This window comes from Zootoca vivipara, chromosome 12, assembly GCF_965207765.1.
Source record: "Zootoca vivipara chromosome 12, rZooViv2.hap1.1, whole genome shotgun sequence".
Classification (NCBI taxonomy): Eukaryota; Metazoa; Chordata; class Lepidosauria; order Squamata; family Lacertidae; genus Zootoca; species Zootoca vivipara.
Window position 1 is genome coordinate 25,162,369 of NC_142595.1, and position 18,797 is coordinate 25,181,165.

The following is an 18,797-nucleotide window of genomic DNA, read 5'->3' on the forward strand; positions in this document are numbered from 1 at the left end:
TTAATTGATTTGCATACCGACACAATTTACACAGCGGTGCCTTTCGGAGAGATTGACGCAAGCAAAACATGACTTAACAATTTAATAAACAAGGGATACCACTCAAATAACATTTTAATTTTATATTACAGTCATAGCTGTCAACTTCCGGATTGGAAAATAAGGGATCAGCAGCGGCGCGGCACCGGAAGTCGCTTCTGCGCATGTCCAGACATGTGCAGAAGCGACTGCCGGTGCTGGCTCTGCCCGATTTCCAGTGCCCAGACATGGGCAGAGCAGCACCAGAAATTGGATCTGTGCATGTCCAGACATGCGCAGAAGCGACTTCGGGTGCCGGGCTGCCCGTGTCTGCATATCCGGGCACCAGAATCGGCAAGTGAGCGAGCAGCCAGCCGGGAGCCAGGACATTTACGCAGCTGAGGAGCCTCCCTGGCTAGCAGGAGCTGCTTTCTTATAAATCCGGGGGATTTACGGGATAGTTTGCAATTCGGGATAACAGCGGGAAATGGATTTTAATACGGGGGTTTCCTGCGAAAAACGGGAGGGTTGACAGCTATGATTACAGTACTATATCTGAGCCAGCATAAGAAAATGAAGCTTGGCCATTACCTGCCAATTAAAGTTTACCATCTTCAGTTAAAATATGTAAAATAAAAATTGTCCAGTAGCACCTTAGAGACCAACTAAGTTTGTTCTTAGTACACTGTAGTGTATCTGAAAAAGTGTGCATGCACACGAAAGCTTATACCAAGAACAAACTTAGTTGGTCTCTAAGGTGCTACTGGACAATTTTTTTTTATTTTTTAATATATTTTTTATATATTTTGACTGCATCAGACCAACACGGCCACCTACCTGAATCTTCAGTTAAAGCTATCCATCATCAAATCAGCCAACTGTATGGGGTCCTAGCAAAGCTAGCAACATTTATGGGTAGGTTTCTAGTAAGTTGTTTTGGTACCTGAGGGAGAAAATCCCACAAGCAGCTCTCCAGGAGTAAAAATAAAAATAAACTGAATTGTAGAGAGGTGCTGAGGATCATCTAGCGACCAGGCATGGCCAAACTTGGCCCTCCAGATGTTTTGGGACTACAACTCCCATCATCCCTAGCTAACAGGACCAGCGGTCAGGGATGATGGGAACTGTAGTCCCCGAACAGCTGGAGGGCCAACTTTGGCCATGCCTGATTTTAGTCCAGGCACCCCCAAACCACAGCCCTTCAGATGTTTTGGCCTACAACTCCCATGATCCCTAGCTAAGAGGACCAGTGGTCAGGGATGATGGGAATTGTAGTCCAAAACATCTGGAGGGTCTAAGTTTGGGGGTGCCTGTTCTAGTCCAACTCCCTGCAGTGCACAGATCTCAACTAAAGCATCTGTGCCACATAGCCATCCAGTCTCTGCTGAAAAACCTCCAAGGAAGGAGAGTCCTCCACCTCCCGAGGGAGTCCATTCCACTGTCAAGCAGCTCTTCCCATCATAAAGTTCTTCCTGATGTTTAGTCGGAATCTCCTTTCTTATAACTTGAATGCATTGGTATAGGTCCTACCCTCCAGAGCAGAAGAAAACAAGCTTGCTCCATCTTCCATATGACAGCCCTTTAGATATTGGAAGATCATATCTCCTCTCGGTCTCCTCTCCCCTGAGCAAAACATTACAACTCCCTCAACCGTTCCTCATAAGGCTTGGTTTCCAGGCCCATGATCATATTGGTTGCCCTCCTTTGCACACATTTCAACTTGTCAATATCATATTATTAGTACAGTACATATTAGTATTATTTGTATGCTACCCATCTGACTGGGTTGCCCCAGCCACTCTGGGCGGGTCCCAACAGAATATTATAAACACGATAAAACATCAAATCCTTCTCAAATTGCTGCCCTTTCATGACAAGCAAAGTCAGCTGTCTGTGACAGACACCTCACTCTGTCTCTTGGGAGAGGTTGCAGTTAGAACATCAAGCCAAGATGGAGAAATGTACTGAGGTCATTTGGGTATCTCGTGACAAAGCTAAATCTAAAACCACCTCCCAAACTACTAACCTGATCCTTTGGAGGCCATGCAACCCCATCTAATACTGGATGAAGACCTATTTTCAAACACGTAACCCATCCAACCTCAGAACTTCCGTCTTGCTGGGGCCAAGTTTGTTTTTGGCCAACATCCAGCTTGTTACCATCTACCTGGGTGACAAATGCCATTTCAGTTCTAAAGCTAGGCCCAAACCCACACTGGATGTGAGTTACCTGTTTCATTGACAGCGTTGGGTGCTTCCGATGGGTGTTTATTGTGGAACTGGTGCCCCGTACTGGTAATTATTATTTTTTGCAGAATCCAAATGACTTCCCCCAAAGAATCCTGGGAACTGTTGTTTGTTAAGAATGCTGGGAATTGTAGCTCTGGAAGGGGTAAACAACAGTTCCCAGTATTCTTTGCGGTGAGTCATCCCATTTAATCTGGATTCACCCCTTAAGATGAAAGCTAAACAAAAGGGCTTTCTTTTAGCTGGAACTTGCTGGAACTCAGTTCTGGCATCTCTCAGGTGGGCACCATTGGCATTCTAAGAGGAAAGGGAGGCAGTGCTATTCTTCTAGAAAAATAGCAGTGCCTGCTACAAACAACTGTTTTGTGGTATCTCAATTAACCATCTGCCGTTTTAAGCCCTCATCAAGCAGCACCTTTTTTAAAAAATTGTACTGTATTGGGGAATAGGTGTTGCAACTATTGAGAAATGGAGACTGGTGTGGGGCTGGTCTTGGCTTTTGGCAAGGCTTAGTGTATTCTGTACCACAAGGAGGGTTTTTAAAAACCAGCACTTAGATCAATAAGGTAAAAAAGGTAAAGGATCCCTAGCCAGTTAAGTCCAGTTAGAGGCGACTATGGCTCATCTCGCTTCAGGCCGAGGGAGCTGGCGTTTGTCCACAGACAGCTTTCTGGGTCATGTGGCCAGCATGACTAAACCACTTTTGGAGCAACAGAACACTGTGACAGAAGTCAGAGCGTACGGAAACGCTGTTTCCCTTCCCGCCGCAGTGGTACCTATTTATCTGCTTGCACTGGTGTGCTTTCAAACTGCTAGGTTGGCAGGAGCAGGGACAGAGCAACGGGAGCTCACCCCGCCATGCAGATTTGAACCGCCAACCTTCTGATCAGTAAGCCCAAGAGGCTCACTGGTTTAGACCACAGTGCCACCCGCTCTCTGCCACTTAGATCAATTCACAAACATATGAACGGCTAAGATCTGCTGCCCCACAAAATTAAGACTTATTATAAGGCTTTGCTGGGAACTGTGAAGGATAAACTGCACTGCCCAGAATTCTTTGAAGCAAATAATGTGCTTTGAAAGTATACCGGTAGTGTGTACACAGCCTACACCTGCAATTTATTGGTGTTTTCGATGCTTGCTGGATGTTTTAATGAGTTGCTTGATATTATCGACTGAAAATGCAAACGCAAATAAAAAGTAATAGGTGTTAGTAAAGAGAAGCTGCCTGCCCTGCCACGATTATTTTCTCCCCTGCATGTTTCATTTTTCCTGTGGCTTCCTTGATGCAAACACCTAGACCTCGTCCCTACATCCTACTACAACTAAGTCTAAGTGCATGCAACCACAGTAATTGCATATTCTTTCCCTTCACCCCCCCTACCTCTATTCCCCACCTCCTTCCTCTCTCGTCTCCTTTGGGTTATTTTCTAGATTGTAGACCTCCTGGGGCAGTGATCTGTCCACTCATTCTTTCAATGGATGACTCCATATAAACAATTAGTGATACAGTAATTATATTTGCAGCCAATGCCTTGCCTCCTTGTGATCAGCCGCCTCTGTGTCAAAAATTATGACATATTCCAGGGGTCCCCAAACTAAGGCCCGGGGGCCGGATGCAGCCCAATCACCTTCTAAATCTGGCCAGTGGACGGTCCAGGAATCAGCATGTTTTTACATGAGTAGAATGTGTCCTTTTATTTAAAATGCATCTTTGGGTTATTTGTGGGGGCTGCCTGGTGATTTGACACTGTTCACGCTGCTCTTGCTGTGGGATAGCTCAGCCTACCATGCCCACCGAGGCTTCGGCCACCACCTCGGTTTCCCATCTATGTGAAATGGGAATTCTAAGAACCTGCCTCATTGTTTCTGCAGGGGGAGGAAGGGGAAGAACGAACTCCAGATCAAGAGCGATTAGTACGTGATAGTGATATTTAAGTTGTTAACAGCTGGGGGGTGCTTTACTCCGACACCTCTGGCACCTTGTGCAATGGTTCCCCCGCTGAACTGTGCCTGGAAGTGCTGATGCAGATCTCAAAGCAGCCGGAATCCTATGTAGACGGAAGCGAGGTGGGGTACAGCTTCCAACACACTCAACCAATGGGTGCTCAACTGCATATTAGCCGTTGCACGTCAGCCTTGCAAGCTCCTTTTGAATGACAACAGCACAATATTTCATTCTCCCAAGTTCAGAACTGGAAGTGTAAGGCTGGGTGAGACTATAGCAGGAGTTCCCAAACTAAGGCCCAGGGGCCAGATGCGGCCCAATCGCCTTCTAAATCTGGCCCGCGGACAGTCTGGGAATCAGCATGTTTTTACATGAGTAGAATGTGTCCTTTTATTTAAAATGCATCTCTGGGTTATTTGTGGGGCATAGGAATTCATTCATATATTTTTTTCAAAATATAGTCCGCCCCCCACAAGGTCTGAGGGACAGTGGACCGGCCCTCTGCTGAAAAAGTTTGCTGACCCCTGCTTTCTGTTGGACTTAATGTATGGTTCTGTCGTACTTTTAGGTGAAGAAAGATTTGTACTATTCTAATAGTACAGTGCCTCTCTCAGATCATTGTAGCAAGTTATTTTTGAATGAAATATACTCCGGGACTTCATAAATATGACCGCTAAAATATTTTTATGTGTGCTGTTGCTGTTTTGCAATTATATCCTGCCTTTATTCTATCCTAGAACCCAAAGTGGTGTACAGAAGCTTCTCAGGTTGCCAACTGACCAGGAAGAAGCAGCCTAGACTGTTTTTTAGCCTCCTTGATGGCAACAGAGATAAGCTTTATAAACTTCCAATGCCTGCTCATAAAGCTGCAGACTTGAAGAACTGTTCTGACAATGGCTATTGGTCATAATAGTTAAATGGAGGCTTCACTTGCCAGAGACTTGAGGCAAACAACACCTTCCTCCCTGGCAGCACTCTCTCATGTAGAGGATTACATGCCCATGGGGACAACCATAAATTCAGGTGGTGTAGTTTTGCATTTGCACTTCAGCTCGTAAGTTTCAACTGGCTAATGAGAGACATTAAATAAAGAAAAAAAATAATGATAAGTAAGAGGGAAAACATAACTGAAAACCCACTCGCCCTAAGTTGTTTCTTCGCAGTGTTGATTTAGCTTACAGATTATAGGGAAATTATAGCCAGACTCAAATAATCACACTAAAGTAAACTCATTAACAAGGTCTGTTCAACAGCCTTTTCGCCTTTGTAAGCGTGCTCCGTCTCGCAGCCTAAAACTACACTTCCCAGAAGCCTGTGCGGCTTAGGTGTTGGTCCCAGCCAATCCGGGCAAGGTTCTTTGTTAGGTGCAAAGATGGCGGAGCCCAGGAACTAAGACAATTGTGTTTCTTTTGTACAGGGAAGGAAATCGGTAAGTGTTGGCAGCGCATTCTCCCCTTTTAGCGGCCAAATCCCGCTTTGGCCAACCAGGTCTCCTTGCCAGAGCTAGTTATAGAACCCGGGCATCCCAATCTCCCACCTTTGCTTTAATTCAGGGGCTAATTATCTTCAGCTTTGCGCGATCTCTTTATTTGTTGAATGAATACACCAGGTTCGATGTGTTCAGAATGTAACAGGGAATCCCATTTGCGTGCACATGGATTAAAGTCCCTCAGTTTAACGGGATTTACTCCCAAGTAAGCATGTTTAACATTGTAACCTAAGAGTATACACTCAGGATCTCCAGATCAGGCATAAATGGCGTGTATTAAATGATCTTGAGTACTTCTTCTTGTTTCAAAGTATGAAAAGTTTCTTGCTTGCTTAGACCAAGGTCCAGCATCATTTATTTATTTGTAAGAATCCTAGCACGTGCCAGGTGGTCCAACATAAATTAACTAGCAGTCCACTATGATCTGCCTTCTCCCAATCTCTTTTCTAGTCTACAATATTTTCCTAGGATTTTTTTAAAGGGCTAGTGTCTTTGACCTGGGTTCTCAGACCTCACTAATAGATGAGGAGTAGTTGGATGTAGTTATTAAAATGTGAAATGAAGGTATTTCATATCATTTTACTTGTCTCAGGCATTGGTTAACAACCACTTCATGGATTACTCTTTTCTTTTTCTTTTTGTAATGTAGCCTTAGGTTGACACTGTTAGACTCAGTGGAACGTCCAAATAAGCATGATGCACAGGAATGGATTCTCAACATGTTACAAGTAGGGTTGCCAGACTCAATAGAGGACAGGACTTCTGTGCCTTTAATTGCCCTGCTCTCTTTTGAGTCTGGAAACCTTAAAGAGAAACCAGCAGACCCTTTGCTTAAACAAAGCAAAGGCACAGAAGTCCTGTCCTCTATTGAGTCTGGCAACCCTCTTTACAAGTACAACTGTAAAGTGGGGACTATGATGTGTTGCTGTGTCTTCAGAGTGCACCATCCAGTGTTCATTGTGCTTTAAAGAGGACAGGTTTCTTCGCTGAGGCACTTACAGCCTAAAACGTGTCTCATAAACATATGCTCATTCAGGAGCGATGGTTAGTAATGGCTCTGTGAGTGTATATTTAACAGCAAATACTGGCTTGTGAAAAAGCCCTTGTTTTCTGAGCAGATGTAAGCTGGTGTGCATGCCTGCTTCTCACCTGTTCTGTGTGAGAGAATCCCTGCATAGGTGTGCTTGTTCTCCTGGTCTTATAAACATAGGACCAGCCAGCTCTGCTGGTTTACTAGTAAACTGGGATTTTTCCAAAAGAGGCATAAGAAGAGGACTGCTGGATCAGATGAAAGGTCCATCTAATTCAGCATCTGCTTTCCCACAGTGGCCAATAGACACCTCTAGGATGCCTACAAGCTTGTTTTGAAGATAGTGGCCCTTCCCAGGTATTACCACCACTATTACTGGTATTCAGTGGTTGACAGCAAGAATATGGAAGCTCCTTATAGGCATCATGGCTAATAGGCATTCATTTTTTTTCCTCTTCAAATTTGTCTAATCCCTTTTTAAAACTATCACCACATTTTGTGACTGAGAATAAATAAATTATACATTGTGGTGATGAAGGACTTAATTCTGACAGGAATCATCTACAAATCAAGTTCATTGTGTGACTATGTTCTAGTGCTATGGGTTGCCATTTTCTCCACTATTTATTTATTTTTCTTTCCTAACCCCCCTCCCAAAAAAAACCACCCAAGCGAGTTATTCCTTCCTCCTGGGAAAGGTACTCTAACCACTTGATCATTTGGGTTGCCTCTTTCTGCACCTTTTCCAGCTACCGGTACATATCCTTCTTGAGATGAGCTTAACAGAATGCATGCCAAAGGGGTAGGGAGGCCTGACCTGGGCCTGATCCTTCTCTCTCCTACCTGCAGCAAATGGGGGGGTGAATTAGAGCAGGCTTTCTCAAACTCGACCCTCCAGATGTTTTGAGACTACAATTCCCATCATCCCTGACCACTGGTCCTGCTAGCTAGGGATCATGGGAGTTGTAGGCCAAAAAACATCTGGAGGGCTGAGTTTGAGGAAGCCTGGATTGGAGTGATGTGCAAATGTGGTCTACCTGTCCTGCTGATCTCATTTAATTTTGGTTCTGGGTCAGGCAAACCAGATGGAATGGTGGGATTTACCAAATATATTCTGCTTTCTGTAGCTCAGCCCTTCTGTTTATTAGGGGGAAAAAGCATTCGAATTTGACAGGCGGAAATGATTTCCTTCCTAGGCTTGGGAGTATAAACCAGGAATTCAGGTTTCCCACTTTTTCTACCACCCACCCAACTTTACAAGCTGTGCTTGTAAGATTGGGTGGGTGGTAGAAAATTTGCAGGACCTACCAGTGCCATTTCATATTTGCTGCATTTGAATAGGCATGCAGCATTTGAAGCAAAGTTCAGAGACTTGTTTTTGATCATTTGCAACATTAAATTGCAAAATCACGCTATATTTTAAGCAAAGGAATTTATGCCTTTGGTCATCAGTAATTAAATGGGGTGCCTGACATAGTCATTCAGGCTGCAGTCATAATAAACATAATTAGAGAATTGGTTCTTTTGAACACAGAGGGACTTACATCCTGATTAAAAACATGCATAGGATTGGCTTGTTTAAAACCAGTGGGCTGGTCAGAGTTGCTCCTGTAGAATAACAACCTATCTAAAACCTGGACATGTTTATGTTTGTGCACAAGCTATATGAACGATTGTGAATGCTTCCCTCCCTAACTCAGCTAGCACCTCATGGCACTAGCTGCTTTTCAAATGTAGTTTGTGGAGGTGGAAATGGAAAGGGATGCTGGGCTGAGGGGCAGGATCTGGCTGCCTCTCACATTTGAATGTCAAGTACTGTAATGCTCTTTGAGGGAAACAGCTTGCCATAAGCTAAATGACTGAACAAAATGGGGCCTGTATATGGCATACAGGAGGTGGGAGGGATAACACAGTTTTTTTGTGTACAGGAAGTACATGGAAGGCACTGAGGAAGGGTTCTCTTAGCCTAAAGGATGTAGGGGTTACTCTGTGCACACTGAAAAATGTTATAGGGTTGTTTAATAATAGCGGGAGTGCTGGAAACTCGACAGGGATATATGGCAGAGTTGCTGCGTCATGTTTTTCTGTTTCCTTTAGGACAGGAAGATGATGAAAGTGGTCAACCTCAAACAGGCCATCCTCCAGGCTTGGAAGGAGCGGTGGAGTGATTACCAGTGGGCCATAAACATGAAGAAGTTCTTTCCCCGGGGGACTACGTGGGACATCCTGAATTTAGCAGGTCTGGTTCAAAGTTCGTACAAATCATAAGTGTTGAGTTTGTTTTTCCTAAAGTTAACTTTGTGACCTATAAGCAATAAACTGCAGTTGCCTACTGTTTTGACAGCATAGATATTAGCACTTGACTGAAAATGCCCCAGCCACTGCGGTGGTTTCTAGTTCTTTATAGTGCTGCATTATATTAAGTTTAGTCGCTACAGGGAGATCCATCAGTTGCATCATGTTAAGAGATGATGCAGGTGGTGCTGCAGGTTTGGAGTAACTACCTTTTTCCTCCTGAAAAGAAATATGTTTTCTGTAGTTTGGGTGCTGCCTAAAGAACTGTAGCAAGTTGACAGCTACAAATTACAAAATGGATAAAAAAAGTAATATTCGAGTCTTGCGGCTTTTCCAAATGCCTCCACATGAGTAAGAAGGTGTGTGTGTAGTTTGTTTGCTTTCAGATGTTTTAAATTGTTTTTCTGTTTTGATTTGTACCACCCTGTGCTCCACTGGGAATAGAATAGAAATTTAATAACCAAACAAAAAATCATTTCATGTGTATTGTGTCAGAATACAAGGCAGTAAACATGGCTAAATCACAATGTAGTTGTACATTTTGGTGCTGCAAAGGAAAATTAGTTAAGCCGAATGGGCACCATGGAACTGAATATTCCGGATTCATCAGTTGTTTTATATTTTGTATTTTAAAACTCAAGTTGTGGGCAGTTTTGAGAGAGGCTGCTACTGACATTGCCTCTGCCTGCTCCTGTTATGAAGATGCGTGCAGATAATTTGACAGAGACCGATCTGTCTGTGTGTGCCTGATTTGTGTCACCATTTGCCCACATAAAGGATGTATATCCGCATCTCAATTTTTTTTGCTGTACCCCAGTACTATTTTTCAAACATAATACCAAACCATGGTTTAGCATTATGGCCAGCCTAGTTTGCAGGCAAATTATGGTTTGTGTTCAACAAACTATGATTTATTACGCGGTGGGGGACTGAATTTCGCTGGTAGGCCAGATCCAAAAATCCCTCAACTCTCTGCAGGCCACACTGGTGGGTGGAACCATACACCTCTCAGCCATCTGATGTTGCATGGTGCCTTGCTTCAGAGAAGCCATGGGCTGCGAAAACAAGAACAGACCTTGGTTACAGCTTGTGATTTGTGTGGAGCAAGACAAACTACAAGCCTGGGTTTAGATGACATGCTAAGCCAAACAATGGATTACCTCACAGCAGCAGGCCCGGAGAAGGAACAAAGTGACTGCAAGTTCCTCTCTGGCTACCCTCACGCCTGTGTTCATGCTAAGCCATAGTTCGGCTTAGTGTTTTGAGCAAGCCAGAGCATTCTCAACTCTGTTAACATTTGTCTTTGCTTAGGCTCTTGCCAGTGTTTTTGCCTAAAGTTTTTGTTGATTAGTCAACCAATTAAACTGAGGTTGGTCAGACTGGCTTGCAGTGGCCTTCAGACATTTTGTTAAGACTCATCTGTCTTCTGGTAGGCCTTTTGATGAGCTGTAACTTTAGCAGGTCTATCTCCGTACTGGTTCTTCAATTTTATTGCACATCTTGCAGTCATTGAAAACGAATCTGAAAACTTGTACAAAGTTTTAAGTTGGCTTTGGAAAGTTTAAATTGGGTTTTTTTTGGTCATTGGGCTGATGTGTGGTTCTGATACAGGCCAAAAGGTGAGATAGAAAATGAATTAAAGAGCACATAGTTATAAAAATTAGAAGCATCACTTTCACATTGTGCGCATTGAAAATTAAAGAAGAAGAAAGGCAGAAGGAGGGACCTAAGGGAAGTCAGACCAACTCAACTATTCTGGGGTCTGTTAATGTTCTGATTGCTAGAACTGGAGTGATTGAGAAGAAGTAATGGGTGGAGTTATGAGAGCAAAACTCCTGGTTGTCTTTTTGGAGCAAGAATGTGTAGTGCAGAGTTCAAATGAATCTGATGTCTTGTTTAAACTTTGGAGCAAGCCTGTTTTCAAATCATGCTGTCATTGCTCTCGAGTAGAAGGTAAAGGTAAAGGATCTCTGGGTGGTTAAGTCCAGTCAAAGGCAACTATGGGGTTCCGGTGCTCATCTTGCTTTCAGGCTGAGGGAGCCAGCGTTTGTTCATTGACAGCTTTCCAGATCATGTGGCCAGCATGACTAAACCGCTTCTGGCGTAACGGAACACCGTGACAGAAACCAGAGTGCACAGAAATGCCATTTAGCTTCCTTCCTGCCGCAGCGGTACCTATTTATCTACTTGCACTGGTTTGCTTTTGAACTGCTAGGTTGACAGTTCTCAAGTAGAGAACTATGGTTAAACCATAGTTTATCTGTTGTTTGTCTGGATTTGAACATAATGCTAAAGGTAAAGGGACCCCTGACCATTAGGTCCAGTCGTGACTGACTCTAGGGTTGCTGCGCTCATCTCGCGTTATTGGCCGAGGGAGCTGGCGTACAGCTTCCAGGTCATGTGGCCAGCATGACAAAGCCGCTTCTGATGAACCAGAGCAGCTCACGGAAACGCCATTTACCTTCCCGCTTGGAGTGGTACCTATTTATCTACTTGCACTTTGAGGTGCTTTCGAACTGCTAGGTTGGCAGGCGCTGGGACCGAACAATGGGAGCTCACCCCATCGCAGGGATTCGAACTGCTGACCTTCTGATCGGCAAGCCCTAGGCTCTGTGGTTTAATCCACATCTGTAGTAAATTACAAACAGAAGTGGAAGTGTCTGAGCACCTCTTCATGGTCACACCAGAGGATGAGGACGACATGCAAGCCTGAGATTCTCCTTGGCTTGTTCACATAATGATAAACCATAGTTCGCTGTTCCATCCGAGTGGGATCACAGTGAAAATTAAACTAGTTTCAGATTTAATTTCCTAATACAGTTATACCTTCAGACCATGTTGCCCTCTAGATCCTGAAACCTGAGACCTAAGTAGACACTGTCCACAGGTTGTCATACTTGGTTTCATAACATTAAGGACTAAAAGCTTGCTTTTTAGGGGAAAATAATTTTATATATATATGAGAGATACTTGGAATTCTTCTATATTACTGAATTTTGTGTTACCACTTCTCTGTAGTTTTCTGGGCTTCCCTCTCTTTTGGCTGTTGCTCTTTTGGCTCTTCTGTTTTAATAATTTCTCTTCTTTTCAAAACCCAGATGACATTTTAATGGTAATTTTAGTTCTCTTTTCTTGTATGGTACAAGCTTTGGAATTAAGTTTGCACAGCACTTAAAAAAAAAACCTGCTGCAAAGCTTTTACGGCTGGGATCTGTTTTGTTTAATTTTGTAACATACCATGTGGATTAATGATGAACTATAAACAGCAGTGATCATCATTAATACTCCTGCGTGACTTCTGGAGTTTTCCAGCTGAACCACAGAAGATTTGGGTTCTCTGTTTGGACATGACAACTTTATGTCGGCGTATGCCGTGGAAACTCTCCTCCCCACAAAGGCCATGGATGGAATGCAAAGATGGGTGACTTTGTGAGTAGCTGTAGTAGTTGGAGGAAGGGAACGCTGTGGATGTAGCCTATCTTGATTTCAGCAAGGCCTTTGACAAGGTGCCCCATGATATTCTTGTAAAGAAGCTGGTAAAATGCAGGCTAGACAATGCTACCATTCAGTGGATTTGTAACTGGCTGACTGACCGAACCCAAAGGGTGCTCATCAATGGCTCCTCCTCATCCTGGAGAGTAGTGACTAGTGGGGTGCCACAGGGTTCTCTCTTGGGCCCAGTCTTATTCAACATCTTTATCAATGACTTGGATGATGGGCTTGAGGGCATCCTGAGCAAGTTTGCAGATGACATCAAATTGGGAGGGGTGGCTAATACCCCAGAGGACAGGATCACACTTCAAAATGACCTTAACAGATTAGACAACTGGGCCAAAGCAAACAAGATAAATTTTAACAAGGAGAAATGTAAAGTACTGCACTTGGGCAAAAAAAAAGAAAGGCACAAATACAGGATTGGAGACACCTGGCTTGAGAGCAGTACATGTGAAAAGGATCTAGGAGTCTTGGTAGACCACAAACTTGACATGAGTCAACAGTGTGATGCAGCAGCTAAAAAAGCCAATGCAATTCTGGGCTGCATCAATAGGAGTATAGCATGTAGATCAAGGGAAGTAATAGTACCACTGTATTCTGCTCTGGTCAGACCTCACCTGGAGTACTGTGTCCAGTTCTGGGCACCACAGTTCAAGAAGGATACTGACAAGCTGGAACGTGTCCAGAAGAGGGCAACCAAAATGGTCAAAGGCCTGGAAACGATGCCTTATGAGGAACGGCTTAGGGAGCTGGGTATGTTTAGCCTGGAGAAGAGAAGGTTAAGGGGTGATATGATAGCCATGTTCAAATATATAAAAGGATGTCATATAGAGGAGGGAGAAAGATTGTTTTCTGCTGCTCCAGAGAAGCAGACAGGGAGCAATGGATTCAAACTACAAGAAAGAAGATTCCACCTAAACATTGGGAAGAACTTCCTGACAGTAAGAGCTGTTCGACAGTGGAATTTGCTGCGAAGGAGTGTGGTAGAGTCTCCTTCTTTGGAGGTCTTTAAGCAGAGGCTTGACAGGCATATGTCAAGAATGCTTTGATTGTGTTTCCTGCTTGGCAGGGGGTTGGACTGGATGGCCCTTGTGGTCTCTTCCAACTTTATGATTCTATGATTCTATGAATCATGGTGTTGACATTGATAACTCTCAAAAGGTCATAGAAGATGGATATGAGGGACATGCCCATTGGTCCTCATGTTGTGAACTGGTTTGGGTAGATGGAACTGTGAGTAGGCCTAGCAGTTGCTAAGGCAACACTGTGAAGGATACCTTAGGAAGGACTGTAATAAACTGGGCCTTGAGTGGGCTGGTCAGCCTTAAAAGGGCACACCTGTGGTGGCTGTAGCTGTTGCTACGGGCAACTCCAGAATACAGATAACTGAGAAATGATGCATTGTAAGCAATAGCAGTAGACATAGGCTGCTGCACCACTGGTTAGGCCTAGCGATTGCTAACACTGGAACAACTTAATGGCTAAGATTGCTGTTTGGGGTAGCACCCCCCCCCGGCCTAAATTGTTGGTAGGGGTGTAATTCACTGTGAAGGTGTGCATCGCCTGAATTGTTAGTTTGCCTTTGGCATAGTCTCTTTCTAGTTGTGGTTGGCGACCTTTTGAGTACACTGTGGATGTTGATGGGACGCATGGCCAGATTTAGGTTTGATGACGCCCTAAGCTACTGAAGGTAATGGGGCGCTCTATATGTCCAGCTGTCCTTTGTCAACAACAAATTGTCACTGTTTTTTGTGTTGAATATATGCTATATGTCCTAATAGGTCCATAAACAACACAAAACACTGTTGCTGTATGTAGGTTTTATTTGTTTTGTACGAGCACCCCGAAACTTCGGCTCTCCAGATGTTTTGGACTACAATTCCCATCATCCCTGACCATTGGTCCTACTAGCTAGGGACCATGGGAGTTGTAGGCCAAAACATCTGGAGGGCCGCAGTTTGGGGATGCCTGGTTTTGTATCTTATATTTTGGAAATGTACATTCCGTTTTTTTTCCTTTAAAATTTTTTGGGGCCCCCAAGAGAGTGGGGCCCTAAGCTATAGCTTGTTTAGCTTATACGTGCACTGGTGGAAGGGGTGTGTCTTTTAGACACCCGTAGGCAAAGAGGGCCAACCATGCAATGGAAGATTTTTGGTCTGATTCGAAAAGGGAGTGGGGAGTAATAGTTAAAGGGCACACTGCAAACTGGGTTTGACTTGGAAAATCCCCCTCCCACACCCTACACCCCCGTTGTTATTCAGATGGTTAATCAAAAGCTTGACTGACCAGATAAGACGTATGCTGCCTCTTTCAGCCTTGCCAAATCTGGCATGTTGGCAGGCTGCCACTGGGAAGCGCATGCCAACAGTTGGTGCTCGTTCTGCTGAGCGATCTCGCCTGCCATCTCTCCAAAGCCCTTTCCCTCCATACCACCTCAGTCTTAGGGAAAAGCACCTGCATATGCTGCGACTGCCAGTGAGCAGAGGTGAGGTCTGAGAAGAGTCTGTGTACATGTCCTTTTCCATCTGAGGCCGCAGAGGTCAGGCAGAGGTCATTGCATCGACTGCAGCAATTTCTGCACATGGGGAGAGTGTGTGGCCACGGTGTCCGTTTCCTATCCAGAATGCCACCAACTGCCTCTTTTCTTTCTTGAATTATTTACTCTGCTGCTGCTGCCGCCGCCGCCACAGAATGCAATATTATAGCATCCTTGCAATTCCTGAGAGTTCCCCACGTTTTGTGAGACGCCTTTGCAATAATAGTCTTTATTCTTCATGAGAGTGTATATACATTTCCCAGATTGAATTTCTTTCCTTTTCTTCTTCTTTTTTAAATTGCAGACGCACTTCTTGAGCAAGCCATGATTGGCCCATCGCCAAACCCACTGCTCCTGTCCTATCTGAAGTATGCCATTAGTTCCCAGGTAATAATCCCACCGTAGACCCTTTTATCTTCAGTGTGTGTGAACACATTAATGGGTGAATTATTTAGTTAGGAAATCTGTACGTTTTTTAAAAAAATTGTGGGTTTTTTTACAGAACCATGACCTAAGTAACTCGACAAAGTTTTCCTGCTTTTTTCCTTTCTGAAGTACTTGACCACTTTTTTTATAATGCAGAATTTTTATGAAATAAATAAATATTTTTTTATTTTGCATGATTCTGTAGTTCTTACTTGTTTGCATAATTTATTCTGGTTTTGCTAAATTGTAGGGAAGGTGATATGCAGGGCATTGAAACTCTACCCCAAACCACTGGAAATCTTATTAAGTGCCTTTTCTAGATTATGAAATTTCAAAATACTGTAAGTTACCCACACACTTCCGGGCACATCTTTGCAACCACAAGTGCTAGACACTTGCTTTTTTAAAAAAGCAAAACATGTGCATCTGAAGAAGCAGAATTCTGTGCCAGTGTAGTCTTGAATGTTACATTTTTGGTTTAGGAGTTCAAGGGTTGTTACAAGCCGTTGGACCAATTAGAAAGAAAAATAAGTGAATGTTTACTAAGCAGTTGCTACTAAAGGCCCCGTGGGTCTGAAAGAGAATCTTGGGATATCTTGTTCACCTTACTACGCCAAGTTGATACTGACAGTGCATTTTCCCACATAGCAATTTCCCCAAGATGAAAATGACAAATGGCCTTTCCCCTCTCTTCCTCTTACTACCAGAGGTGCTTGGCTCTGTGCATACAAGATGCTTGCAAGACCCCTTGCCACAGAGAGAAGCTTTTCAGTTGCTTTTTAACTTCTTTCCTCCTCTACTTGCTCACTGTAAAGTTGATGTGAAGCAAATATGCCATCACCTAAAAATGTCTGTTTAAATTTGTGCCAGACCAGTGCTTGAGCAACAAGCTGCGTCGCTGTTAAGTGACCTTGTCGCCCCCCCTCGGCAGTCGAAATGGCAAGGCTTGTTTGTGGATTGGTTTGTTTAAATGTTATCTTTGGCTTGTAACCATTTCTCTCTCTCGTTTGTATTGTTTACAGATGGTGTCCTATTCTTCAGTTCTGATGGCCATCAGCAAGGTAGCATTCAAGCATTTCTCTCTCCACCTTTACCTAAATCCTGAGCACCGCTTTTCCCCCTAATATCCCTTGATAGAAGGCATCAGTCAATACTGAGGGATTGTGGGAACCTCACTGCAGCATTATGTATGATATACAACCAGCAGCTTTTGTAAGCTCAGGAGAGAAGCACAGCAATGGCGTGTTTCTACCCCTCATCGTTATGTTCAAAATGTAGTTACTATTGATGGCTGAAAGCTGTCAGAATATACGTTGCAGGTTTTGCTAAACTGAACTTTTGAGAGGAGATGAGGCTTGTTTGCATTCTAGCGTTCTCTGAGTTTATCCCTGCCTTCTTTTTCAGACATGTACCTTTCCTTTCTTTCCTAGTCCTTCACAAGTGAATCAGTATACGCTTCACAATATGGTAGAAAATAAAATAGAAACAGCGTGGTTTGTTGCTATTTCAGAATCCAGGGTTCTTTACAGAATTTGAGATTTTAAAAGACTTACAAAGCCCTTTCTAAACTGGAGGGGGGAAAAGATCATGATGTTTAACAGGCAGCAGATCTGCATACAGCCCTCCTGAGCCTCTCAAATGGTAGTCTTGCTCACCCCCTACTTGAGATCCATTAACTGCAGCTACCAGGAGTTGAACTTGAACTCTCATATATAAAAGCATCCTCTTCACTGCTGGGCTTCCAACCCTGTATAAGTGTAGGCTGAGTAGAGGTTAGCAGACAAAAGCCAACAGAAATCCAAACGGATGGAATATACAATATTTTTCCTTTAGGGTTTCTTTGCAGAGTTTCTTTCCTCAGTTACTAAAGTATTTGCAAAGTGGGCCTAGTTTAAAAATGTACGCCCCAGAGGGTGTTTGCCATGAACCCCCCTCTTGCCCCCTCTCCCCTCATTTTGCACCAGGAAGACTCAAAATCACTTCTGGATTTCTTTAACGGATAGCCAGGGCAAAATGCAATCCAAACCAAAACCAAGGTGCTGATAGTTGGTGATTCAGTGGATTGGGGAGTTGATGTTTTGCCCATTCTGGATTGAGTTGCACTCTCACTTAAGGAGCAGGTTTGTAACTTGGGGGTGGGGGGTGTTCTGTTACATCCAGCCCCCTCCTTAGACGCTTGAATTGCATACATGGGACGAAGCGGCTTTTCATCAGCTAGGCGTACTAATTATGGCCCCTTCTAGGCAGAGATGGCCTTGGTGCAATTATCATTGCTCTTCTAACAGACAGGTTGGGCTATATGAGGTGCTGCAACTGGTTCAGAACATCGCTGGAGTTAAATAATTCTGAAATAATTCTGAAACTCCAGTACTGATTCTAAAAAATGTGCTGGTCCTGGTGCACTGCTGGACTCAATTTGAGGAACTGAGCTTAATTGCACTACCGGTAGTTGTTTATTTTATTTATTTCATAAAAAAAATGGTATGGCACTTGATTGTAAGAAAAAAACCTGTACAGTACTGTATTTTTGGACTGTACCACTTCAAATGGAAGGGAATTAACAAAAACCTATGTAGGAAGAAAATGAGGATCTCCAGGTCTTATCCTAGCCATTTCCTCAGTGTGTCAGTTTACTATATAAAGTGTGAGGTTGATGTAATTTTAAAAACACTGTCCCACAACTCTGCTCTAGAGTTGTACGGTCTTTGACCTAGGCCTGGTCTATATCATTCAAAACAGTTTGAAGTTCGTATCATGATATTGGTTTCATATTTTTTGACCTGGCAGTATATTGCAAATTGTGTGTGTATGTGCTATGCAAAAATCTAAATGTGGGAGAAACCATGAAGCCAGCCAAAATCTCTACATAGCTCCATGCTTATTTCAGACATTGTGATATATCAGTATATCACGGTGTTTAGCTGGTGATATATTACAAAGCTGAAAACCAGACATCGCCCAACCCTACTGTTCACTTCTACATACTGAAGTTCCATCCATGTTTCAGACATTGTGATATATTGGTTTATCACGATGTTTACCTGGTGATATATTGCAATTTGTATTGAAAACCAGATATCACCCAGCTGTGACTCTTAGCTATGTTTCTAAGACTAGGTGTGCACTTCCAGCTCACAGTTCCTTTCATTTCACGCTTTGATTTCTCTCTTCTCCTAGAATGTGTGAAGAGCCTTATAAATCAGACCAAAAGCCCATATAGCCCAGTATCCTGTTCTTGTCGTGGGCAGACAGGTGCCTATGGGAACCCTGCACACCAGACCTGAGCACAATGGCGCTCCCAGCTTGTGATTCC

General features: G+C 43.6%; 1 protein-coding gene across 8 annotated transcripts in view; it reads left to right on the forward strand.

Annotated features, from left to right (window-relative positions):
* The first annotated feature begins 5,522 nt into the window (after window positions 1–5,522).
* MED24 (mediator complex subunit 24) overlaps window positions 5,523–18,797 on the forward strand; it is a 54,871-nt gene continuing 41,596 nt past the window's right edge. For 7 of the 8 annotated variants that reach the window (XM_035135212.3, XM_088656269.1, XM_088656270.1 and 4 more), the window contains exons 1-4: window positions 5,523–5,642; window positions 8,830–8,971; window positions 15,363–15,445; window positions 16,507–16,545. In XM_035135212.3, coding sequence (XP_034991103.1) covers window positions 8,839–8,971; window positions 15,363–15,445; window positions 16,507–16,545 — 255 coding nt within the window. In that variant the 5' untranslated portion in view covers window positions 5,523–5,642; window positions 8,830–8,838. The remainder of the gene's footprint in view (window positions 5,643–8,829; window positions 8,972–15,362; window positions 15,446–16,506; window positions 16,546–18,797) is intronic. The other variant, XM_035135213.3, reaches the window with a different exon arrangement.